This window comes from Podarcis raffonei, chromosome 5 (assembly GCF_027172205.1).
Source record: "Podarcis raffonei isolate rPodRaf1 chromosome 5, rPodRaf1.pri, whole genome shotgun sequence".
Classification (NCBI taxonomy): Eukaryota; Metazoa; Chordata; class Lepidosauria; order Squamata; family Lacertidae; genus Podarcis; species Podarcis raffonei.
Genome location: NC_070606.1, coordinates 53,203,523 through 53,229,292, shown reverse-complemented (window position 1 = coordinate 53,229,292; position 25,770 = coordinate 53,203,523). Strand labels below are relative to the sequence as shown.

Sequence of the window (25,770 nt, the reverse complement as noted above, 5' to 3'; positions counted from 1 at the left end):
TCTTTGGCATCTAGTTTCTTGGCTTTGTAGTGTTTGAGCCATTACGAGAGAACCTTAACTCAATTTTAAACAGACAGGGTTTTTTCATTAAATAATAGTTTACTAAAGAGAGCATTTCAATCCATACAAGACTGTTCTCCATATAGGTGGGGACAGGAAGCATGGGAAGAATAGCAATAGCTGGATTAATAGATTACTGAATATAGTTGTTGTTATCCATCTGTCTTGAGACAATGGACTGTGCCTCCTGGGCTGAACAATCTCAGTGCCTGTGTTGCTTTTTGCTGTGTTAGCAGCACTGAAGTGACCTCTGTGGGGTGCACTTTTGGACAGTGTGTATGGAGGGTCTGGGCTGCCTAGACAACAAGTCCCCCCCTCTCAGCCTCACTAATGTGGTCCAAAGGAAAGCAGAGGAATACACTTGGCACCAGCTTGGCTGCAGGAGTTACCGGATGTAGATTGAATAATATACTTGTCTATTTGTTTACATATTTAGGCTGCGTTTATAGGACAAGGTCCTTGCTAGGCAACTTACAAACACACAGCAATGTTTTCAGCCCAGTATAAAAATGGCCAGAACTGAATAATTGGCCAACTAAGCAATGCTCTAATAACCAGCAACAACTTTAATAAGTTCCTCTTCATTATACAACAACTGGAATAGTAATGTATGAGATACTTTTTGCATAATACACGGGTGTTATGGGATTTGGGAGGCAAGAGTCAGAGACCTGTCTGCTTAGATCATCAGGGGTCAGCAGACTTTTCCAGCAGGGGGCTGGTCCACTGTCCCTCAGACCTTGAGGGGCTGGGCTATATTTTGAAAAATAAATGAATGAATGAAATCCTATGCCCCACAAATAACCCAGAGATGCATTTTAAATAAAAAGGACATTCTACTCATGTAAAAACAGGCTGATTCCCAGACCATCCGTGGGCCAGATTTAGAAAGCGATTGGGCTGGATTTGGCCCCCGGGACTTAGTTTGCCTACCCATGGACTAGAGTTTTATTAAGGTTTGTCCTTCACATAGTCCAAAACATTTGGAGAGCACCAGGTTTGAGGATCATGCTCTACTGCAACACACACACACACACACACACACACACACACACACACACACCTAACCTACCCTACCCTGCTCCCCACAGCCCCACCCATCATAGTTGTTCTGGCTGGGGTTGATTGGAGTTCTAGTCTAAAGCACTTGGAGGGTACCAGGCTGTCAAAGGCTGCTTTAATCAGGGTGTGTTGAGTGTGAACAAGATTTATCATATCATTCTGCCTGATAACAGCTAAGGCAGCCTCCAAAATGAAAATTAACACACACGGTTTTGGTTTGGTTTTTTTTTAAAGGTAGCACTTCTTTTCTTAAAAGAGCAATATATTTCAGCCATCTTTTCTCTTTTTTAAAGTGTTCCCATTTTATTGTTGTTTATTAAATTTCAAAACTGCCCTCCGCCTGAAGCTCACAGAGCGATTTACATTATTAAAGCACAACAACGCAATACCAGGATAACAAACCAAAACACAATACCCCCCTCACAGTTTAAAAGGCCATAGATTGTTTAACAAGATAAAGGTACATGGAAGAGAACAACCCCCCCCCCCCGGGTGTAGAGCAGTTCATTTGGAGTAGCTGGATAGGCTGTCGCTCCCGCCTCCTCCCAGCATCCTTGGAAGATGATGCCGTTAACTGTCCACTCTAGGCTGCAGATGTTACTGTTGGCTGCTCCAACTGCTGGTCTTCTAAGGTTCCGCAATGGCGACAGGGGAAAGTAGCCCCTCTGCTATTGTGCCCAACTTGGCAACCCATTTCAGATAGCAGCCAAATGTGTCTTCTTCTGGGCAGCTGGGTAATAATCTGTCTCCTGACTTTTCCCAGCAGCAGCGGTGGTGGCTGAAGCAGTGTTTGGGGACAGTGATAACTGCCTGCTTCCCTGGCCTTCCCAGGGATGGATGCAGTTAGTAGCATAGGAAATGGGATGGAGGGATGTTATGGTAGACCCTCCTATCTTTAAAGGACTCTCGGGCGGGAATCTCTTAACAAATACTTAAAGCCCCTTCTCTGTATATGGCTCCCCCTGCCCCAATGTCCTCTGATAATTACAGAGGCTCTGCTCCAAATCCCTTGCCCTGACAAAGCTGCGGTCAGCCAGGATGAGGGTGATATGTGCCATGGCAGACACTTTGTGGAATGAATTGTAAACTGCCCTCTGAACTTTGGATGAAGGCGGGTATGGGCATTGAATAAAGAATCATAAATAATGCCAAATTGTTGAGTCAAGTGCCTCAGAGCCCTTTTGTTGTATTGCTACAGGTCGTTGGTAAAGACCTGACTACTGTATAGGGAAGTTTTTAATACTTGATGTTTTACTGTGCTTAATGTTTTAATTTGTTGGAAGCTGCCCAGAGTGGCAACCTGGTCAGATGGGCGGTATATAGATAATAAATGTTCATTCACTGAAATATCATTTGCTGACATAGTCAAGTATGTTGATGGCCATCCTGCAGTTCTGAACACTGTGATATTTGTTGTAGTTTTCATACTTATATTTTGATTTTATGATGGGCTTTAATCAGAGGTAGTTACTTGTGTTTTATCCTTTATCTCATTTGTTAGCCACCCTGGATACTTCTGGAAAATTAGGCAGGGTAGATTTTGTTTTAAAACATTAGTAATACAGGTAAATCTCTCTTTTTTAAAAAATTATATTTTTATTGGTTTACAAATACAAAAAAAGAAAACAAAGTTGTACATTCAAACTTCTTAATTACCTCTTAATTCCATTTTTTTTGACTTCCTTCAATTTGTCTGAACTTCCTTCATTCTATAACTTTTAACACAATCCTACTTATTGTTATTTATTCTGGTAGCTTCAATTTCATTGTTTATACTTATTATTAGATTTTCACATCACAGAGCTTCCTTAAAACTTACAAACGTAATCTGGTTATCACTTAGTTTTTGCAAATATTGAATAAACTTCTCCCAATCTTCTGTAAATCTTTGATCTCGTCGATTCCGAATCCTTCCTGTCATTCTGTCCAATTCCGCATAGTCCATCATTTTGGCTCTCCAATCTTCTATTGTAGGCAGCTCCTCTTGTTTCCATTTCTGGGCCATCAATATTCTTGCTGCAGTCACTGCATATAAAAACAACTTCTCTTTCTTGTTTATCTCATTCCCTGTAATACCTAGTAAAAACACTTCTGGTTTCTTAGTAAGTAATACAGGTAACTCTCAACTTATGCACATTTAACTTGTGTGCATTCAGCTTTACAAGCTAGGATTTTCAAAAAAATAAATAAAAAGAGAGCGGAAAGAGCGGGCATTGGGGGGGGAAGACTTTGGCAATCCCACCTGCCATGGTATCCAATGTGTTTTGACTATATAGAATTTTTATTTTATGTGCTATCCCCGGAATGTATCCCTCATGTAAGTTGAGAGTCACCTGTATGTAGCCCATTGTCTCTATACATCTCCTAGTTCTAAAACCTGTCTCGTTCAGTTCAGATAAAAAATGAAAGCTCTGATTATATGGATGTTCCTGAACTCAAAAGATAAAGTCCTTTTGATCTAGGACTATTCTGTAAACAAAGCAAACTTCTAATTTATCTTCATAGCTGATCTAAATCTAGAATGGCCAGATTCACACTTGCAAAATGCACCCGGCAGACCTGGTGCAAATGACGCATACACTCAATTAGATTTAGACCCTCTAGGCAAGAAAAATCAGGAACAAATGAGTTCCATAAAATCATTATGGTGATTAGGAGGTTTAATTTGAAATAAAGTTAGGTTTAAGCTTGTTGGTGTTTGGTATTTTCTCTCACACACATCATGGATGTTGCCTTATATTATGGATGGATATTCTGTTTTATCAATACTATTTTTACAAATTTGTTACATTTGTTATGGCCTTTGGTTAGAAAAATAAACTTATAAACTAGAACTAGAACTTCGATTTAAATAATTCTGAGCCCAGGAATTTGTTTTCAGTACCACAAATGAACGGAGACAACAGTCCTTCTACACACAATCCCCTTTCCTGTTTTCTCCAAGCTTTCTTCATTTCAGTAATGTAATTTAGAGCAGGAAGGGAGTTGTTTTTTTTGCTGTTGCTGAATAGTCCTTGACAATCAACTGCAAATCATCCATAGATCTACCAACAAATCCCGATCTATTGCCCCCAGTCGATATCAATGAGATATCAAAGTATGGGGTAGTCATTTGTCTAGCAGCAGTTACTTTGTAAATCTGCTTTTGTGTTGGTGGGAGAGATATAGCGTGAGCTTAGAGGTGCATTGGTATTTGGTTAGCTACAAGGAATGGAATTGTACTTGGGTCAGATGCAAGACTTCAGTGATAAACAGATGTAGTCAGCTCACTTCATCGTTGTGTAAACTTTAGCATAGTTCGTAGTATAATGACCTCTCTTGATAAATGGGTGAAAAGGGCTTCCTGTATGAGCAGCTCTTGAATACACTTAGAAGTCAGCAAACCACACATCCAAGGGCAAAAGTCAGTAGCTGTAATATGTTACGCAATTTGTGAAAGTGCAGAGTCTCCTTCCATATCTCTTGAAAATGCCAGCAAAGTCCTTGTCAGTGTTTGATGGAGTTGTCTTGGAGCTGGGAACTCTTTGAACTAATTTTCTCGCTAAGCTTTCCAATAGTGTATTGTGCCCAGAATGACAACTGCCCGTCTCTGGGGCAGGGGCTGTGGAAGTGGGGAACAAAACCATACAAGGAAACATAAGTTACATGAACATATGAAGTTGCCTTGTAGGCAAGAGCATTGGTCCCTCTAGACAAGTACTGCATGCTCTGACAGACAGTGGATCTCCAGGGTAGGAGACTTTTGCATCATCTAATTCTTTGAACTGCCAATGGTAGGATTAAATATTCAAAGCAGGTGCTGCACCACTGAGCTACTTATGTGTACTTGGAAATGAGCTCTATAGACTCTGTAGGAGGATATGGAGATAAGAATGAATAGCATATCCTTGGGACTAGAAACATGACTAGAAAGTAGAATAAGTTGCTCTTCTTGGAGATTTTGCAGAATCTACCACAACCAAAGTTAGTTATCTGTACCACGGTACTTACAGCACATCATGATCAGATGCTAACCTAGATGGTGGATTGGCTGCCTTCAGTTTAAATTAAGCCTTGGATAATAATAACTATCTTGGGAACATTTCGTTGTCATGCTACTGGATAACACCTTTATTAAGCTATGTATGAAAAGTTAATGGTGTTCTAATTGCTGTGTGCCTCTTGCTTCAGGCTTCACCACTTTGTCTGCACTGATCCAACAGGATGATTTGGATACTTCAGTTCTTGTTTTCACCACTCCCGACTCCTGCTTTGATTGGTCTTGTTACTTTCGGAACAACAGTCTTCCTATGGCTGATAACCAAACCAAAACCAATTGCGGCTCCCGTTGACTTGAAGAAGCAGTCGGTTGGCACTGAGGTAAAAGAAAAGAAAAGGCTGCCATCAGCCGCTGTTGGCAGATGAATGGGCTAGATGAAATGTATGAATTGCTTAGCTTACCCTTCATTGGATGCTGTTGTGTGAAATGTACTTGACTTGCTATGGAAACTACTTGAGATTTATGACCTTTCTCAGTGAGTATTGGGTGGTAGATAGGGGACGGTGGGAATCTACATTCTCCAACAGCCGATATTGTTCGCACGTATGCTGATGGTGCTGTGCACATCTGCATTCTTATATTGTTCTGGGATTCTACTTGAGTTCTAGCCATGAACATTACAGGGAAAACTGACACACTTACCCCCAGAAACATACCTGGGATCAACAAGAGTTTAGATCTAAATAGAGGGCAGCAGCTGCACAATTTCCTTTTATGCCTGTAAATGTTAGATTCCTTTGCATGCCAAGGCACCCAAGTAACAAAGTTTCCAGGAGAAGAGGCAAGGAAGAGGGAGCCAGCCGGCCATGCCAAATTTAAATGGCTGCAGATTGGCTGGGGCTGTCCCTGGCACAGATGACATGGGGGGGAGGCAGCATACCTCCCCCTATGCCAGAAAACTGTTGAGGCTTGGCTGACTGGCTGCAATGCTGTACACCAGATAAAAGGTGAAAAGACTTGTCAGGTTAATTGTTCTCCCCAAAGGCTGCTTGGTTGGGGCAGTATTGTCACACGGCTGACCAGTCAACCGGATTCTGCTACAGTCATTGGTTAACCATCAGTAGAACAGCTTCTGTATGTGTGCCTACAAAGCATCTTTGTGGGTCATGCACCATCTCACTTAACATGGAGTCAACTAACAAATTCTTGAGGAGATGGTGCTCGATTCATGAGGGCAGCCAAATGAAATGGCTACAGATCTTGTTGACATCTAATTACTACTGTTTTAGGAACAGATGGCCTCTGAAGGAGATCTGATAGCTATCCTAATGGCCTGAGATGGATGAAGAGGAAGTGCATTGGCGCTTCCATACTTGCTTGATTTCAATGCTATAACAGTGGCTCTTAAATCATTTGCTGGGCACTATGAAAAGTGCTATAGGGATAGTATCAATTCCACAATGGGAGGAGGAGAGTTGGAAACCCATGGTCTAGGAAGCCCATGCCAGTTAATAAGGCGAGTTTACTCTCCCCCTGCCTCTGAAACTGAACTAGCTTCACTGCTGCTGGTTTCCCTAAGTTTACTTTAAGGTGGTGGGAGGCAGGAAACATCTAGAAGCGAAAAGGGAGATATAGGAGATGACTATTTCAGGTGGAGACTTCTCTAGGCCTTAAGGCATGGCTAGGATCAAGGGAACATGGAAAGGCTGTGTCCATTAATTATTATTACTTGTGGTGGTGGTAGTTTAGGGGTTCATGCATCATTAAATGCATTGCTGTCCCCCCCCAACTGGTGTAGCAATTTATCTTAGCACTTTGTAAGATGAGAAAACCCTATGTACAGATTGTGGGGAGAAGAACCTTGGGTAGTCTTAATCTGAGTTAAGTCTAATGTGGGGAGTGGGGCCTTGTGGTGCATCATCCACATTGCCAACTAACCTGAATAATTTCTGAATGTAGGGAGGAGCTAGAAGAAGTGCTCTTATGCCTGATGGCAAGCTTCTTTCTTATTACCACGAGGATGCACGGACCTTATATGAAAGTTTCAGAAGAGGACGCTACGTCTCAGGTGAGTAGGGAATTCACTGGGACAACTTGGATGGCCTGTTTTAGCATTGCTTGTTCAAACCACAGTTTTGGATGGAGAGGGTGTTGCCATGGTACTTCTCACCTGATAAAGCTAATGAAGCTGAGTAGGGAAAAGCTAACAGAATGATTTTTTGCAGAGGCTTTTCCAGGTGGAACTTTCAGGAACTCAGTTCTGGTACCACTCAAGTGAGTGTCATTGCCATTATAAGAGAATAAGGGAGACGGTGGTGGTGAGTTCCACCACTTCTTTTTCTAGAAAAATAACACTGGGCTTTCCATATGGGAATATGGATTCATGGCAGTCTTTCTGTGTGTTTATGGTCCTTGATATGAGCATCCGTTTCTACCCACAGTGATTGCCTACTGAGGATATTCTTCAAAAATGGCTGGCTTGCTTTAGAGATGACTTGAATATAAAAACAAATCCTCTAACACCACAAATATTGCAGGGCTCCTTATAATTGGTGTGGAAACGAATGGTGTGAAATTGAAAGTCTGACTTTCATTTTCATGAGGTTGGAGCATAATGCTTGAGGCCAAACCATATAATGTGGTAGATCAATGACTTGATATCCCGAATTAAGAAGAGAACACTTCTTTAAAAAGAAGCCAGTGTAAGGCATCCAAACTTTGTCAGAGCAGCAACCACTAGGAATTATTGATCTGAACTGCCCAGCCCCCCTTGTTTTGACCTCTTGTAAGAAAGGGAGATAGACGGGTACAGTGTCTTGTATTTGTATAATTCTACTGCCAACACTGCTGCACTGATCAATTTCAGACTTGGAGCCCAAGAACCTGTGTTGTCCAAATAAGAAATCCAGTCTGAATCTCTTGCATCACATGTGCTTTGGTCCTTAGCCAGCTTCTGATGCTATTTTGATGAGGGGGATCTACATATCACAGTAATATGTGAATGCTATATAAGAAAAGTATTTCAAACTTTCCTGTAAGAAGGCATTCTAATGTTTCTTGAAATTTGCTTGATTTTCTGTTCAAGTATTATTATTTTTAAACTGTAAACCACATCTAATATTAAAGGAAGGAAAATACAATGAATGGGAATGCATCTTCACAAAGCTGCCTAGAATCCTCTAATGCAGAAAAGTGTTCAGTTGCTCAAGATCTTGCAAACTAAAGACATAATTTAGCATCTAGGCAACAAATCCGGCTGACAATGTCAGCAAATCAGGGATGCCTAAAAGCTGTGGATTCTTGTTCGGTATCCTTCAGTTCACTTGAAGACCCTTCTACTATGCTGGCATATTCATAATCTCATTTTTTTTCCTTGCAGAAAATGGCCCTTGCTTAGGATACAGAAAACCAAAGAAACCTTTTCAGTGGCTGTCTTACCAACAGGTTGGTTAAAACACCAACTGGAAAATTGACCTAAATCCCTTGCCAATAATGTCAAGTTAACTCTCCTTGATATTTCCAGGTGCTGGACAGAGCTGAACACCTGGGATCAGGTCTTCTACACAAAGGATGTAAACCCTCAGGAGATCAGTTCATTGGCATCTTTGCTCAGAATAGACCAGAGGTAACTTGTGAGAATCCTAGTTGGCCGTAGTATTCTGGTAAAACCATTCCTAAATTTGCACACTTTTGATATTGTTTGGAAGCAGCAGAAGAAGTGAATGGACCTGCTGCCTGTTCATGTTGTATCCATGTTCTGGTCTGGTGTTGGGAGCAGCTTTGGCATGTTGCCTGTCTTGCTGGAATTAATACGTGATGTGTTCACAATTTCCTAATGAGCCCCCCCCCCCCAATTTGCACAATGGCTTGCGTATCTGCCACAATTGCTTCTGCAGTTTGGCTGATAAAATCAAGCTTCCTTGACTAATCGTGCTCATTGGAATAGATGTGTCATATATAGTTCCTGCCAGGTGCAAGCCTGCAAGTTCACAAGCTCAACACAATTAACACCTGAAGCTCTAATGGGAGGATTACTAGAATATACCTGATTCTTAAACATGCTGTTTTATATATTGCCACACAATGCTTATGTGTTTTTCCATTCTTTTCTCCTGTAGTGGGTGATCTCTGAGCTTGCCTGCTACACTTACTCAATGGTTGCAGTTCCCCTTTATGACACTCTGGGACCTGATGCAATTGTGTACATTATTAACAAAGGTAAGCTGTTTTCTCTGGCCATGAAATACATTGTTCTACTTTTTATTTATATGGGGGGTGCGCGTTATTTTCTTGACAAGTGACTGCTATAAAGTGAAATTTGGTCCTCAAATAGAGGGACAAAAGTTCCAAGAATACCCCTCCTGTTTGAGTTAATATGACCCAAATTCTTCTTAAAAGGCAGAAATGACTCAGAAAAATTATCCCCTGCTTTGTTAGTCTGGAGAGGGGCAAGTAAAAGACAGGTGTAAAATCTGAGGATGGGGGAGCAGGTAACCCTGTGTGTCATTAATGGAACTGACCTCTCCTCCTCCTCCTCCTCTGTAATTCCAGTCCTGTTCAATGTGACATAACAATGTTGCTTTGAATAGAGCCAAATGAAAGAGCTTTAGTAGCTGAAGCTCTGTTCTGTCAGTACAGCTGTCGGTATGCTGGATCTTTGACCGCAAAAAGCCCTGGAATCCCCATGAGACAAAAACCTTGCTTAAGTAGAGGAGCAAAGCATTTCTCAACCAACTTTAAGTCCCTGATCAGATTTTTGGTCCTGCTCCTTCTTGAGGTGGGGTTTTCTGAGCCTGCCTTTGGAAAACTTCTTCAGGCTGTTTGACAAATAGTCAGAGTTTGCCTCTTAGAAGATACTTTTGACAGTGTTGAACATAATCTGTCTTCAGAAGACTACGCAGGGGTGGTAACAGGGTATTTATTTCTGTAAAGCAATGAAACAATGCAATTGCTTGCAACTAGTCTCATCTTGGCTTCAAAATGCTTAAATAGAAGACACCCCCCCCTTCTATAGTTACGTTTATGCTATCCTAGAAAAAAAAAGGCATTATTGAAATGAAAATAGTGGCCATTAAACTCAATTTGCAGACACACACAAAAAAATACAGGTGAGGATCATACACTCCATTGCTGGTACAGTGGTACCTTGTGTTACATACGCTTCAGGTTACATATGCTTCAGGTTACAGACTCTGCTAAGCCAGAAATAGTGCTTCAGGTTAAGAACGTTGCTTCAGGATGAGAACAGAAATCGTGCTCCAGCGGCGCGGCAGCAGCAGGAGGCCCCATTAGCTAAAGTGGTGCTTCAGGTTAAGAACAGTTTCAGGTTAAGAATGGACCTCCGGAACGAATTAAGTACTTAACCCGAGGTACCACTGTATTTCAGTTACTAAGCTTTGAACTTCCTCAAAGTTTATTTTGCTCACTTCTTTGAAACCAACTTTTTGAATGCAAAGAGTTGCAGCTTCTTTGAATGAAACTCTTGGAAATGTCTGGAGATAAAATCTCTGTCAGTGTTAAAATCACAAGTGGAATGAAATACAGCTATCCAGTGTTTTTACTGCAATTGTTATAAAGCACCCAATGCTTTTCACAAGAGAGAAAGCCACAAGTTTAAAATCCTAACAGGAAACCTTGTTGAGTTTAATTCTCCGAAAAGTTATGTCTCTTGGGTAGCAGAATAGTAGTGGACTTTTTGTACTAGTCTGGACAAGTTGGGTGCTCATTTAATTGTACTCCATTAGTATAGCATGACTTCCAATTATAGCAGCTATGATCCAAGCTACACAAACCATGCAATGGTAGCCTTACTTACCGGTAATTAAGTTGCTTGACCTCAGTCGGAAACAACAGTGGAAGATGTTTTCCTTTACTTCCCCCCCCCCCACAACAGCTCTTTCCTTTCAGTGAAATGCATGGTGTTGTAGATCATGAAACCTGTAGACAAAAGCTTGCTTTCAAACATACATGATGGATAAAGGAGTAAATGCCCTAAATTCTCCTAGAATCCCAAATGCTCCCTCCCAAAGCAACTGTTTGGGTTAAAGAGACATTTGGCATTTGCATGCAACATGCTTGCTCAAAGTGTTTTTACAAGCTAGTACAAGCGGCAGGAATAATAATAATGATGTAGTATACTTAACAGGCTCTAAAGCCCAATTAAGAGGCCTATACTCCTCACAGTAAATTTAAGTGTCTGTGTCTTGATAGCTGTGCCTGCCAGGTGTGGCTTGCAGTTAGGCTATCATTCCTTGCAGCTCCCAGAAGCTTCTGGCACACAGAGTGCTTGCACTCAATGCATTATTTCCACTTTCCACTTCTTAAATGATTGCCACATGAAATGGGTATGTGGAGATGTCTGCTTCAGCAAGCTGGTGCTGCTTGTGTGTTCTGTGTAACTTGAGTCCAGTGATGGAGGTTGTCAAGTGTTATGTGTGTTCCTTTAGCTGACATTGCTACAGTGATATGTGACAAACCCGAGAAAGCACAAGTGATACTTGAGAACTGTGAACAAAAGAAGACACCAGGACTGAAGATGATAATTCTGATGGATCCTTTTGATGGCACATTAAAGGAAAAAGGAGCTTCCCTGGGAGTTGAAATCTTTTCATTACAAGAAATTGAGGTACGGGGTCCCTTTTGCTTGACAAGTCTACTCTTGAGAAAGGTTAAAGCAGGCTTCCTCAACCTCAGCCCTCCAGATGTTTTTGGCCTACAACTCATTTCATACTCCCCCCCCACAAACCACTTCAGAACCATCATTTCATACTTCCCCCCCTCAAACCACTTCAGAACATCTACTTCTTGAGCTACCCTGTAATAGTTATCACCACTGTCCACCACAACTGCCCCATTCTTTAGTGGCACTGCTTAATTGCTCTTGCTTGTTTTCCTACAGATGCTAGGAAAACACAATTTCAGCAGACCAGTTGTAAGTACTCATCCTCTATTTTACTCAACCAATGAGGTCTATTTACTACCATGTGTGATTTTAAAAGCTTGAACCCATTTTGGACTCAATTGTTATCTTATTTCAGCTTCCCAAGCCAGAAGATCTTGCCATAGTCTGTTTCACCAGCGGAACAACAGGTAAATAACTTGGTAGAACATCAATAGACACCATCTTTTGTGACAAAAGGGACAAACGCTAATCCTATTTTTAGATTTTAAGACTCACCTCAAATGTTGGAGATAATGGAGCCCATCCAATTACTGAAACAAAAACAACAACAGCAACAACAAAACAAAAAAGCTCCAGCCATAACCACTCATGCCAGAAGCATTTGAGGGGTTTTCATACAAATCCTTGTATTTATGCCATGTAATATGTTCCTGCCAACCTAGCAGTTCGAAAGCACGTCAAAGTGCAAGCAGATAAATACCGTAGGTACCGCTCTGGCGGGAAGGTAAACGGCATTTTTTTGCGCTGCTCTGGTTCGCCAGAAGTGGCTTAGTCATGCTGGCCACATGACCCGGAAGCTGTACGCCGGCTCTCTCGGCCAATAAAGCGAGATGAGCGCCGCAACCCCAGAGTCAGTCACGACTGGACCTAATGGTCAGGGGTCCCTTTACCTTTACCTTAATATGTTCCTGATGTGTTTTAGTATGCAAAGAACTCCTGTTGGTTTTTCTTTTTATTGCTTCATGCTGCCTGAACGGGAACTTCAGTTTCACAAGGTGAAATTTGGACTCTTCTCAAGGAATGTGGAGAGGGGGCAACAATAAATTTCTGTGTCCCCTTGATACTTTTATAGGGAGGAAGAGACACAAATCCTATTAAAACTGATGGTATTGAGGTGAAACTGTTGACAGCTCTTCATAGAATAAGACTGCCACACAATTTGGGAGGGAAGCAAGGAAAGAGAAGTAGCACTTAACATCATTTTGAAGATTTCCCACTGGGCCTTCAAAAATGGTTATTTGATGCAGAAATTCAGGGGGCACTTGACTCTATACCTCTTATTCTGACAGAAAGATTGCATGCTATCTGTAATAGCTAAAACTGGCCTGGTTAGCAGTATTGCATGCTTGCCTCAAAAAGAAATCTCTGGGGGTAGATTTTTATTCTGCATTTTATGATTTTTAAACCATGAAGTTGTGTTTTTTTTTAAGCTGCTTTGAGTTCACACTTAGTCCATACTTTAAAATAATAATGAAAGGAGTGTTCTTGTTTCATGGTGTTCAGGTTGCCTGAAACAGTGTTTAGTTCAGCTCTTAAATTCCTGGTTTGAGCTACAATTTTGTTTGTTTTTATGTGTGTAGGTAACCCTAAAGGAGCCATGCTAACACATGAAAGTATTGTTGCCAATGCTGCTGCGTTCATGAAGACTATAGAAGTAAGTGACCATATGCAAAGGCCAAGCTGACTAATTTGGTTGGTCTGGCGGCCGACAATCAAACTCTACATGTTTGTAGAACTGGAGCATCATTACCACCTGCTTCTTTTCTTACAGATGACAAGTCCTTGTGTGCCATCGGATGTATCGCTGTCATACCTTCCTCTAGCTCACATGTTTGAGAGAGTAGTGCAGGTAAAACCCCTCTCTAAGTTCTTCTTGCCACTCGGAGCAACTGTTTGGTGCCTCTTGGGTCTCTTCAAAAGGTTAAACAGTGGCACGTGAGTGGCTTAGCCACTGGCTGGCTCTGTAAGCAACCCATCTGGCAAAAGGACTGTGGTCCTTCCTGCTTAATGTGACAACAAGGTGTGCTTGTATATCATGATAAATGTTGCAAGCAAGATCTTGAGATGTGGAGTGTGTATGTGTACACACATGGAAACACCTCTCAAACTTAGCTTGAGGAACACAGTTTACAGCAATCCATTTTTATGTTCTGAAAAAGCTTTTCTTTAATTAAGCTTTTAATTAAATAAATACCCAGTGTTCACAAAGATCAATGAATGGAGGCAACTGATATCTAGATGTTTTAATGGGCAGAGGTTCAACTGGCAGATTGGGAGTGGGGTCTCAATCCTAGTACCTTTTGCAGTATATTCAAGGTCTTCCATGGTTACTTTTTAGACCGTAATGTACAGCAATGGAGCAAAAGTGGGGTTCTTCCAAGGAGATATTAAATTTCTAACAGATGACATGAAAACTTTGAAGCCAACTATCTTCCCAGTGGTGCCAAGACTGCTCAACAGGATCTATGACAAGGTAAACATTGTACCTAATATAAAGCTGCCTCCACTTGAATCCTGTTAAGTACAATTGCAACTGGGTATATTATGCTTCTGTTTAACTTTTCCATAGAATAGTTCGATTAGAATCCTTGTACCTTCCCAAGTTCCCACGCCACCAAATCCTGAAACCAGAAATGGCAAGCTCACCCTAAAATGCCACAGGGCTTTCTCCTAAACTCTCCCATGTTCCATCATGGCTTTAAAATCCATCTTAAGGTTAGGGGGCATAATGGCTGGATGTTTGGGAAGGGCAGAGAAATGGGGTCACCAGAAATGAAGAGGTTAGATCTAGAGTCACTGGATGCCCACATCCCCTTTAGTAGTACCGTGCCCTGATTTCTTGCAGATTCAAAGTGGTGCCCAAACAAACCTCAAGCAGTTATTGCTCAAAGTTGCTGTAGCCAGGAAGCATGCTGAAGTGAAGCAAGGCATTATCCGAAACACCAGCATCTGGGACAAGCTAGTCTTCAATAAAATTCAGGTACCTGCTCCCCTTTTTAGACTTCGGAACCAATGCCACAATACCTTTCGCCGGGGTGCCTGTGCTTACATTCTTCTCTTCCCTTCTCCACAGGAAATCTTGGGTGGGAAGGTGCGAATCGTAGTCACTGGAGCTGCCCCCATATCTTCACCTGTCCTAGCGTTCCTCAGAGCAGCCTTTGGGTGTCAGGTAAGGGCAAAGCCCCCACGGCTTTCTCCACCCCACCCCAAGGAAGCGAATGAGTTAGCTTGAAGGTTCTGTTAGTGGCATTCCTGTGGCACCTGATAAATGAAAAGTGCTGCCGTTGGTTGGGCGATGAACCGATATTGGAAGGTCAGCCATGAATGTAGTTGTGAACTGTGCAAATTTTGTTGTAACCTGCTCTTTATCAAATATTTCAGTGCCGCAGAAGGGCAACCATGGAATAAAAATAACAAAGAAGGCAATATACAGAAAATGAGAGAATACATGAAAACAAGATCAAAAATAACAAACACATTAACACTTCTTCATAAATAAATAAACAAAATGGAACAATTTGTTTGCCTACAAAATATGCACTCACTATTAAAATCAAAATTATGGAAAATTATGGGGGGAGGAAGTGTTTCCATAATTTTGATTTTAATAGTGAGTGTATATTTTGTAGGCAAAATTATGGAAACACTTTGGAAAATGTTCCAACCTTATCAGATTGGCAGTGCGAATTACTAGAATATGTGGAAATGGTGCAATTGACTAACAGACTAAGAGGTAATACAAGACAATCATTGATTAAAAAATGGGATATGTAAGAGATCTATAGAATACGAAACAAGCAAAAAGGTACTAATTGTTGTAAGAAAGTATTAAAGTACAGAAAGGGTAAGGTAATAAGTACATTCATCACCAGAAAGGCTATATGCATTGGGAAATGATAGGAAGTCACAGGTGGCGCTGTGGTTTAAACCACTGTGCCGTTTGGACTTGCCGATTGGAAGGTTGGCAGTTCAAGGCCCCGCAGCGGGGTGAGCTCCTGCTGTTCGGTCCCAGCTCCTGCCAACATAGCAGTTTGAAAGCATGCAGAGCAAGTAGATAAATAGGTATCTCTCCAGCAGGAAGGTAAACGGCATTTCCATGCACTGCTCTGGTTTCAGTGTTCCCTTGCACCAGAAGTGGCTTAGTAATGCTGGCCACATGACCCAGAAAAACTGTCTGAGGACAAACGCCGGCTCCCTCGGCCTGTAAAGCGCAACCCCAGAGTCATTCGTGACTGGACTTAACTGTCAGGGGTCCCTTTACCTTTATCTTTACCTTCATCACCAGAAAGGTTATATGCATCGGGAAATGATAGGAAGTCTATTCTATGTCAGCAAAAAGATAGGAAAAAAGAGCTTGCATAAATTTAATTTAAATTTAATTTATGTAAACATATATAAGATTATTAGTACATGATAGTTTTCATCTTTGTATATTGTGTATGTTATCTATGAATTTCATTAAAGTATTTAAACGGGGGGGGGGGGAGGAATTATGGAAACACTTCACAAATAATGCAGTCCTATAGGCTCCACTTCTGAGCAACGCCCCTAGGAAGTACCACCGACCTCAGTGGATCTCTGTCATGACAGAACTTGCCTTGTTCATTGAATTGTTCCTGTAGACTCCATGTTGTCGTAAAACAAACCCATCAAAACTGCAACTGGAACTAAAGGGCACCATCTAATTAAATATTTGTCTTCCAAAACAGATCTTTGAAGCATATGGCCAAACAGAGTGCACAGGTGGCTGCACATTTTCATTGCCGGGAGACTGGACGACTGGTATGCTTTCTTAAAATTCCGAGTGTGGCTGAAGACTATGACTTGGGCTTCAGTTGGCTTATAGTTGCATATAATAGATGGTCAGCATGAGTTAAAGAAACATCTTATGATGGGCAAGGTAGTATTGGATGAGATGTATCTTCTGTGTTTGTGTGCGCCAGGGGGAGATGGGAGCTTTCCTTTGGCTTCTCTGGCTGCTTTGCAGTTCATCCGGCCGCTTTCTTCTTTCTATGTAACTGATCACATAAATATGGGGGGGGGGGGGAGGACAACAGGTTTTTTGCTTCTCCTGCATTTAAATATGACATCCTTCCGTTTACTAGCAGAATGGGCTATACTGACAAGATGAGTTAGACTTAAGACAACTTCTAATCTGATTATTCAGAGCTTGCTTTTCTGCTGGGGAGGTGGGAGAGACTTTTATAACCATTTACGCTATAAAAGGTGATTATGGAAGTTAACAGTTACTTCAATATGTAAGTGGTAGCATAAGGAATGGGTTGATATAACAACAGCCACTTTTTGCCCTTCTTCATATGCACCTCCATGGAATTTTGGCGATTTTAAACAAGACAGGGAAAGAAGGGAAGATTGTACCGAGAAAAAAAACTAAATTTTCTGCATGGGTGTTCTTCTTTAGGTCACGTCGGACCCCCCCTAGCTTGCAACGTTGTAAAACTTGACGATGTTGCTGAAATGAACTACTTTGCAGCTAATGGGGAAGGAGAGGTAAGCTCCTTTTTGTGATGTAGCATTCTGTGAGCTGAAGTTTAAAATAGATGGCGTCTAACACCTATTTTTGTGTGCCTTCTATAGATTTGCATTAAGGGGCCAAATGTATTCAAGGGTTACTTGAAGGATCCAGAGAAAACTGATGAAGCTATTGACCGAGATGGGTGGCTTCATACTGGGGACATTGGGAAATGGATGCCGGTAAGTTGGTGGTCACTGAGGCAGCTTGCTGACTACTTTACACAGAACAGTACGCTGGCTAATTCCAGGTTGCACCATTTGGAATTCTGATGCAACTAACCCACTTCCAACAAAATGAAACTGTGGACTAAAATATGCTTGAATGTGAGATAACAATTGCTTGACATGACATCCTATACCCTCCCCACAAGCATACAGTGGTACCTTGGGTTGCAGATGCTTCAGGTTGCAGACGCTTCAGGTTACAGACTCCGCTAACCCAGAAATAGTACCTCGGGTTAAGAACTTTGCTTCAGGATGAGAACAGAAATTGCCTGGTGGCGGCGCGGCAGGCCCCATTAGCTAAAGTGGTACCTCAGTGGTACCTTAAGAACAGTTTCAGGTTAAGAACGGACCTCCAGAACGAATTAAGTTCTTAACTCAAGGTACCACTGTTCATGGATGGATTCTCAATAAAACAGATTGTCTAGAAGTGGCTTCCATTTTGGTCTCCAAGCTTTTCTGCATCTGGCTGTAGAAAATGGCTCCTAGAAAGGATACTTGAAAGTGTTTAAAATGAGATTTGCAGTAATTATTCCCTTGCAAAGATAAGGAAGCTATTCCTGCAAAGCTTGGCACCCAAACACAAATCGGATGTATAATATAAGATAAACTTCACAGTGACTCTCAGTATGTTGCAGCAGTAAGCGTTCCCCATGTATCCTTCAAACAGCAAGATAAATTAATACACCCCAAAGTGTGCATTCTACTACAAGTTGTGAAATTGGTGGTGGATAATACAGCCAGAGGGCATGCTTTCTTGCATATAGTGCACTGTGGATTAGGAGATATGGGGCACTAAGGACTCTCCCAAAAGCTACTGATTGGGTTTGTTATGAATGCACCATTCAAAGATTGAATTACTGAATATGGCACCGATGCATTATTCTTAAAGCATTCTACTTGGCCTACATTTACATAATGCATTTTAAACCCTATGATATCACTTTAAGCAGTCATGGCTTTCCACAAAGAATTCTGGGAGCAGTGGTTTGTTATGGGGGCCAAAAGTTGTTAGGAAATCCCGAGACTTCTGGGTTAGCGCCTCCGGCAATGGTGGAATTCCTCTGATCGGGAGGATCCGCTCCGTGGAAATCAGGGTCTGGCCGCCACGGTGAAGGCGGAGACCCACTAAAAACCACAGGCGGGAGAAGCCTGTGGACCTGGGATTCGGCTGGCACCTTTTGCGTCTCCCCTACTCGCGGGGAAACCCGGTTTCAGGGATCCACAGCGACGTGGGGTGAGTGGCGCGGTGCTTCGAATTGACTGCTTCTTTCACGGAGTGAAGCCGCATTGCTGTTGCCGGAGAGCGCTGACTTTTTCCTGTGGACAATTGGACTTTAAACAACTACCCGTGAGTAGAACGGAAAATTGGATCTTTAAACATTTTAATTTGGCACCGAAACGGGAAGGTTTCAAACAGGAAGTCCGCCTTCCTCTTTTGTAAATAGATTGAAGCAAAGACACTGCAAGCTAAAGTCTTGGAAAGCCTTTCGTAAAGGATTAAATTTCCATCGGTTAAAATCATTAAACCCCCCTTGGAAGCAGGGGAAGAGGGGGGAAATTGTGGACCTAGTAACCCTGCAGGAGAGAGTGATGAAAATCAAATTACCACCGCTCTGAACCTGGAAACGGGCTGCCAGGAAGATTGACGTCTTGGGAGAGTTCATTGACTGTGAACAGAACGTATGTTGACAGCTAGCTAAATAAGAGAAATATATTGTTTCCATTGTCCTCTTCTGCGTTTAAAAAGGAGGAAAAGTAACTGAAAATTGAAACTAATTTTATTGCTTAAACTGTGCTTGAAAGGATTGATACAAGTGGAGACTGTTTCCCTCTAGAGGGAGGTTTTGAAATTGTTACAAGAGTGGAGCTGGGGAATCTCCAGCTGCAAGATAAGAAACTGTGAGAATCAGAGATTGACCTTGGACCATTTAAGAATGTTGACAGAAGAAGCCTTAGTGACTGCATTTTGTAAGATAAGCTATTCACTGGAACAGCTCCACAAGAAGATGGATGTTATGACTACTAAAATTGATAACTTGGGACAAAAAGTGAACATCAATACAGAAACTATTCAGGATTCGACACAGGAATCTACTTCGACAGGACAAATTGGGGAGAAAACGAAGGAGAAAGTTGTTGTTGTTGAACCTAAAGTAATACAAGTGGGGGCCCCAGCCTTACAGAGGCAAATTGAGGACTATAAGTCGAGGCCTTTTATGATTGAATATAGAAAAAGTCAGATTTTGAGGATCGGAGCCCTGCTTGGACTGGAGAAGGAAAGTTGGATAGATCCTTTAACGCAGGGATTTACTGACTGTTGGGACCTGGATTTGGGTCAGGAGGTGATTGGAGTTGTGGGGGCCTTTGGATCTGGAGGAATTTTGAAATATGCCCTGAAATATTATATGGACCTTAGTTTTAACTATGGAAAGTTGGCTGACCTGTCGAGAAGGAATAAAAGCATTGCTAGGTTGGAGTCTCCTCGAGATCTGCTTTTCAGCATCAAAGAATATGAAGAAGACCTGCAGAAGGGACTTGGAAAAGAGTTAAGAGCCTCGGACAGAAGATCTCCAGGTTGATGAACTATATGGAATTGACGGAAAGGACTGGCAGAATCCGAGACCAGGGAGAAGAGATGGTGGAAGAAGATTGGAAAAGTTTAAAGTTTATATATAGAAATACTGTAAAATTAATGAGTGTGAGAAAAATGTTGGAATGAAATTTTATGGCTTTAGTAGAAATGTTATAAGGAGTTAAGCATAAATAAGTACTTTAGCATTAATGGAAAATAAGGTTAAAAATATGTTAAGATATTTATATGACAAAAAATAGAGAAAGATGGAAAGGAATTGCTGAAACAATTAACAGAAGTGGAATACAAAAAGGGAGGTGAGAGGAGGTCGATGAAACAAGGGAATGAAAGATAGAGTATTGAAATGGCATGATGTATGTTTTTAAATTGTTGTTGTTTTGCTTTGTTTAGTTTAATGTGTTAAGGTTGCGTTTTGTATTGTTTACCGTATTTTTCGCTCTATAGGACGCACTTTTTCCCCTTCAAAAATGAAGGGGAAATGTGTGTGCGTCCTATGGAGCGAAGACACCATAGCCCCGCGGCCCTCTCCCGGCTGGAGAGGTGACGCGCGGCTATGGTAGGAGCCTCCATAGTCGCGCGTCACCTCTCCAGCCGGGAGAGCACGCGCGGAGCTAAAGCAGCCCCCCGCGACCCTCTCCCGGCTGGAGAGGTGACGCGCGGCTATGGCAGGAGCCTCTATAGCCGTGCGTCACCTCTCCAGCCGGGAGAGCGTGTGCGGGGCTAAAGAAGCCCCCCGCGACCCTCTCCCAGCTGGAGAAGTGACGCGTGACTATGGCAGCAGCCTCTCCGCTGCGCCTTTCCGCTGCTCCCTGACCTGCTCTTTGGGGCTGGTGGTGGGCTTCCCCCCGCCAGCCCCAAAGAGCAGCTCGAAAGGAACCTGAAGCCTGGAGAGCGAGAGGGGTCGGTGCCCACTGACCCCTCTAGCTCTCCAGGCTTCCAAGGTAGCCGCCTGAATGCACCTTAAACGGCACCTTGTTTTAGAGCGGGAAAACAAGAGGGGGGAAATTCTCCCACTCTCTGCGCAGCGCTTCCTGCCGCTTCGCTGAAGGGGTGCTGGGCAGAGAGCGGAAGAATTTTTTTCCCTTGTTCTCCCCCCTCTAAAACAAGGTGCGTCCTATTGTCCGGTGCGTCCTATGGTGCGAAAAATACGATATATATTGTATTGTATTGTTATTTTTTCTCTCTTTTGTTTTTTTTCCTTGTCTTTTTTCTTCTCTTTTTTCTTGTAAGTTTTAAAAGTAATAAATATTATTTTAAAAAAGAAACAAAAGTTGTTAGGAAATCCCAATTCCCCTCACATAGCTGCAATTCCCAGAGTTCCCTGTGAAGAAGGAATGATCATTAAACCACTCTGGGAATTTTAGGCCAGTGTGGTGTAGTGGTTAGAGTGTGGGACTAGGAGCTGGGAGACCAGAGTCCAAATCACCACTCTGCCGTGAAGCTTGCTGGGCCAATCACTGCCTCTCAGCCTAACCTACCTCACAGGGTTGTTGTGGAGATTAAATAAAGAGTGGGAGAACCATGTACATGAATTTGAGCTCTTCGGAGAAAAATGTGGGATATAGATAGATTTCTAATCCTGTCTTCAAACTTGTTTTTGTACTTTCTGCAGAGTGGTGCATTGAAGATAATTGACAGAAAAAAGAACATCTTCAAGTTAGCTCAGGGAGAATATATTGCACCTGAAAAGATTGAAAACATCTACCTCAGAAGTGCCCCTGTAGCACAGGTCTTTGTGCATGGAGATAGCCTACAGGTAAGTGTCCCCTGTTCAGAGCTGTATCTTCAGCCACTGTGCTAACTAGTTTCTAGGGCCAGACAATTCTATCAGAATGGTCAAGACACACACTGCTGCTGAGATGGGTGACTTGCGGGGACATAATGAAGACCTAACGGATTGCATGATCATAGAAGCTTACTTCTTTATAGTATAACATGACCATTGAGATCCAAAGGAACTCAATGTGCCCAAGTGGAAATCTTTGGGAACGAGTACATACAACACACCAACACCCATTTTTTTTCTGGAGTTTGAATGTTCATTCTTCCTACAGTCATTCTTGGTGAGTGTGGTGGTTCCTGATCCAGAGACCCTTCCAGAGTTTGCAGCAAAGTTGGGAGTTAAAGGATCGTTTGAGGAACTCTGCAAAAATACAGTAAGTGCCTTTCTCTCACTTTGTGAAGATCCAAGTTCATTCGGTGAACTTGAAGGGGAAATTGTCTGATTGTAAACTGGATTTCAGAGTTCGATAATGAAAGAGCCAGTTTGCCTCTTGACTCTCACTTGGTGTTTGGATATGCAGTTTTGCATGAGGTGATATTTGAGTCTTTTGTGTCATAGCACACAAACTTGTAAATAGCTGCTTCCTGCTAAAATTATTAATGTATACCCAATCCTACAATACAGCCTATTAAACTAGATTTAAGCAAGGTAACTTTTAAACCAAGATGGGAGGAAATTGGATATGCAATTAGAACAGTTATTCTAAATTGTGTGTTGGCAACCTAGGCTGGTATAGTGGGTTAAGCGAGAGGAGCAGGCAATTATTATAATTACTTGTCACCACAGTGAAAGTTTTTACTTTAGCAGCATTTTCATGTCTGAACTTGCATGTTAACTTCATATGTATCTTGAAGGTGCTGTTTGATTAGAAAGTTGTGCTAGTAAAACTCCCCATGTTCAAGCTTAACCCACACATTTGCTGAGGTGTGAACAACTGTGTGTTAAGACATAGGCGGCAGTCATGGAAGTGAATTTTGTGTGAGTGCAGTATTTAATTTGCATATAACCTCTCCTTTTGAGATTTTTAAAAAGGCTTTTGAGGCAATAGTCCTTGTTTCTATTTTTTGCTCACGATACTTGCTAAGTGCATGGCTCTATGAGGGTCTCTTCCCACTCCACCACCAAGCCACACAAATTCCTTAAGAATTAAACTGCTTTATGGTGTCAGGCTTTAACAACCAGCAGATTTGGCAGCTGTGGGTGGGAAAGAATGTGTGTTTGAGGTCTATACATTCCTCTCAGATTTCTAAAATCTAGTGCCTTCCTTACCCTGAATGCACAGAACTGAACTCATTAAAATTCCAAGAAACACTTTCTAGCACAATGTGAGATTTGACTCCTGAAAAATACTCCTGCAGAACAAATGTGAATTCATTCCATAAAGTTAAGGTTCGTAGAAAGGGAAAACCATTGGCTAAAAAGATTCCACAATCATGCTGACTAGGATAGAGGGGTGACTTACATCAGTAACCTGCTTCTGGAAGTCTCTGTTCTTCACCTTGTTGCTACCATATATAGGTTAGTTACTGGTAAACATAAATCTGTTAAGATATTATGGGACTAGTTCCAGGTCTGAAATGGGTTTTCATTTATGTAGTCTTAGTCTCTAAAGGCATTAAGATAAACTTCTAAGTTTTTCAAACCCTCTGGTTTAAATCCTACCAATATATTTTCTGTTTCTAGGTAGTGAAAAAAGCTGTCCTGTCAGACATAACCAGGTTGGGGAAAGAAGCTGGCCTCAAGTCATTTGAACAAGTGAGTATGTAGTTTGTTCAAGGCTATTGCTGTTAAGTGGCTTCAAAGAGAATGAACTCTTAATGCAGAACTCCAGAAGTAGAGAGACAGGTTTGTGCATACTCCATTTGTGTTGGAAAGAAGCTTAAATGCATAAAACGGCTTATAAAAAGATTTAAATCAGCACCATAATGTTTCCATAGTGCTCTGTCCTCACCCCTTTACAAAAGGAATTGAGTCTCTGTCATAGATACTGGAGGAATTACAGTGAAAGTAGTTGGTCTTAAATCTCTGGACTTCAGTAAATGTGGAAATTATAAATAAATAATCTCTGGACTTCCAAGAGGTTTCAAAGGTATCTTGTCATCCTGGGACACGTAGTTCAGATTTCTGTCTCAAACTTTGATCTCTGACAAGTCCAGAGATCTGCTGCAATGCCTCTATTGATGTGGGGCAGGCATCCAACAGCCAAGATTATCACACCAGAAATCTGCATGATACGCTCCATACTGTAACAAATGGTTATAGCACTTTGCTCCTAAGTAAAGGGGCACTTGGTGTGTTGTGAAATGGTGGCTGTCAACTAGCTCTTTTGATACAAGAACAAAATAGGGGTGGGGGCCTCTTTGAGGAAATACTATAGACTTCCTCGATCCCAAAGGCTTGAGAGTATAGCTTCTCAAAGGTAAAGAGGGAACCTTTGTATAAGGCAAACTGTCCACCTCAGACAAATGCGTGAGGCACGATTATGACAAAAATATTGTCTCCACAACCAGGTGAAAGATCTCTACCTCCACCCCGAGATGCTCACAGTTGAAAATGGACTGTTGACCCCAACACTGAAGGCAAAGAGAGCAGAAGTATCCAAATTCTTCAGAAGTCAAATTGATGCCATCTATGCAGCTAACATGTAGTTAGGGGGCGGGGAGCCTCAGCTAATTGTATTTACAGTGAACTGTGAAAGCACTTGGTAGGCCCTAAACAGCTGAAAAATGAAGGACCTGAATCAACTAAGTGTCCTTTCCTCTTTAAAGAAAAACATGTTTGGCTAAGGTAGCAACTAGTTGTGGTGAATCTTGTGTAATATACTACGTTGTTCAAATGGAACATGCCAGACTTGTATTCAGAGCAAAGCTGCCTTTCTGCCTCAGTGTCTACTGTTGTCCCTTGTGATTTGTATAAATCTAAATGAAATGGGAAGAACTTGATGATAGTTGCCGTATGTGGAAGATAGTATGGGAAAGTATTTAAGACGTCTCTTAAAACTATTGATGATTCTAACGGCCATAATGAGATTGTATAAGACCAGTATGCTTAAACACTAACTTAATCAGATCTTACTGAAAGGCTCTGCCCCATGTAATATAGTCTTGATTTGTACAGTCATTTATTCTAGCTTTGTATATGCTTTTGGAGAAAAAGCCATGAATGCCATCCTTCTGTGATGGGTGCTCAAATGCCTCATTGGCAATAAATGTACTTAATGCCTATTTTTTAAAGTCTGGGTATCCAAATTCTGCTAAGGCGCAAACTATTCCTGCTGGCTGAAAATGTATGTGAAAAATAAACTGATAGCACTTTCTGAAATTTGTGTCTTTTGACTTAGTACATCTTGTACTACTTTGCATTCCATGAAGAAGGTAAATATCCATTTCTCAATACGTGGAAGGATACTTCCCTTAAGCATTTATAAAATCTATTAAAAATTTAAGGGTTGTGGGTTTTTTTAGGGAGGGGGACATCTTGGATTATCAAGACTGGTGCCTCATTTCCTGTACAGATTTAAGTTGCCCTTAATGCCAAGGGGCATGGTTATTAATCTGAGCTTGGCTCTTACTGATTATAAGTGCTCCAGCTCTCCTTGCAACTCCAAAAGCAAAGTGCTCAAAGATGGTTTCAGGGACAGGACTGTAGATGAGTAACTAGAGTACCTTTGATCTGCTGCAGCAGACTAGTAACAATAGCCTGTAGTGAGGAGAAATACAGGCGTTAAACACAGCATACAAATGGGGGCCAGGGGATACAGAGGAGAGATCTGTCAGGGATGCTTTGCAACTTTTCCTACCAAAGCACCTCTTTCCCACCAAATCAGAGCTATTTGTCTATATTCTTTGAAG

At 41.8% G+C, this 25,770-nt stretch overlaps 1 protein-coding gene across 3 annotated transcripts in view; it reads left to right on the top strand.

Annotated features, from left to right (window-relative positions):
* The window catches only part of ACSL5 (acyl-CoA synthetase long chain family member 5), a 34,057-nt gene extending 8,817 nt beyond the window's left edge, over positions 1-25,240 (top strand). For 2 of the 3 annotated variants that reach the window (XM_053389210.1, XM_053389211.1), the window contains exons 2-21: positions 5,293-5,481; positions 7,061-7,169; positions 8,481-8,545; positions 8,625-8,726; positions 9,220-9,319; positions 11,548-11,726; positions 12,000-12,032; positions 12,139-12,190; positions 13,364-13,437; positions 13,555-13,632; positions 14,122-14,256; positions 14,629-14,763; positions 14,857-14,952; positions 16,493-16,565; positions 17,206-17,294; positions 17,382-17,498; positions 21,749-21,892; positions 22,191-22,292; positions 23,603-23,674; positions 24,430-25,240. In XM_053389210.1, coding sequence (XP_053245185.1) covers positions 5,326-5,481; positions 7,061-7,169; positions 8,481-8,545; positions 8,625-8,726; positions 9,220-9,319; positions 11,548-11,726; positions 12,000-12,032; positions 12,139-12,190; positions 13,364-13,437; positions 13,555-13,632; positions 14,122-14,256; positions 14,629-14,763; positions 14,857-14,952; positions 16,493-16,565; positions 17,206-17,294; positions 17,382-17,498; positions 21,749-21,892; positions 22,191-22,292; positions 23,603-23,674; positions 24,430-24,567 — 2,049 coding nt within the window. In that variant the 5' untranslated portion in view covers positions 5,293-5,325 and the 3' untranslated portion in view covers positions 24,568-25,240. Of the gene's footprint in view, positions 1-4,681; positions 4,854-5,292; positions 5,482-7,060; positions 7,170-8,480; positions 8,546-8,624; positions 8,727-9,219; positions 9,320-11,547; positions 11,727-11,999; positions 12,033-12,138; positions 12,191-13,363; positions 13,438-13,554; positions 13,633-14,121; positions 14,257-14,628; positions 14,764-14,856; positions 14,953-16,492; positions 16,566-17,205; positions 17,295-17,381; positions 17,499-21,748; positions 21,893-22,190; positions 22,293-23,602; positions 23,675-24,429 lie in introns of those variants that run through there. The other variant, XM_053389212.1, reaches the window with a different exon arrangement.
* Positions 25,241-25,770: the final 530 nt, after the last annotated feature.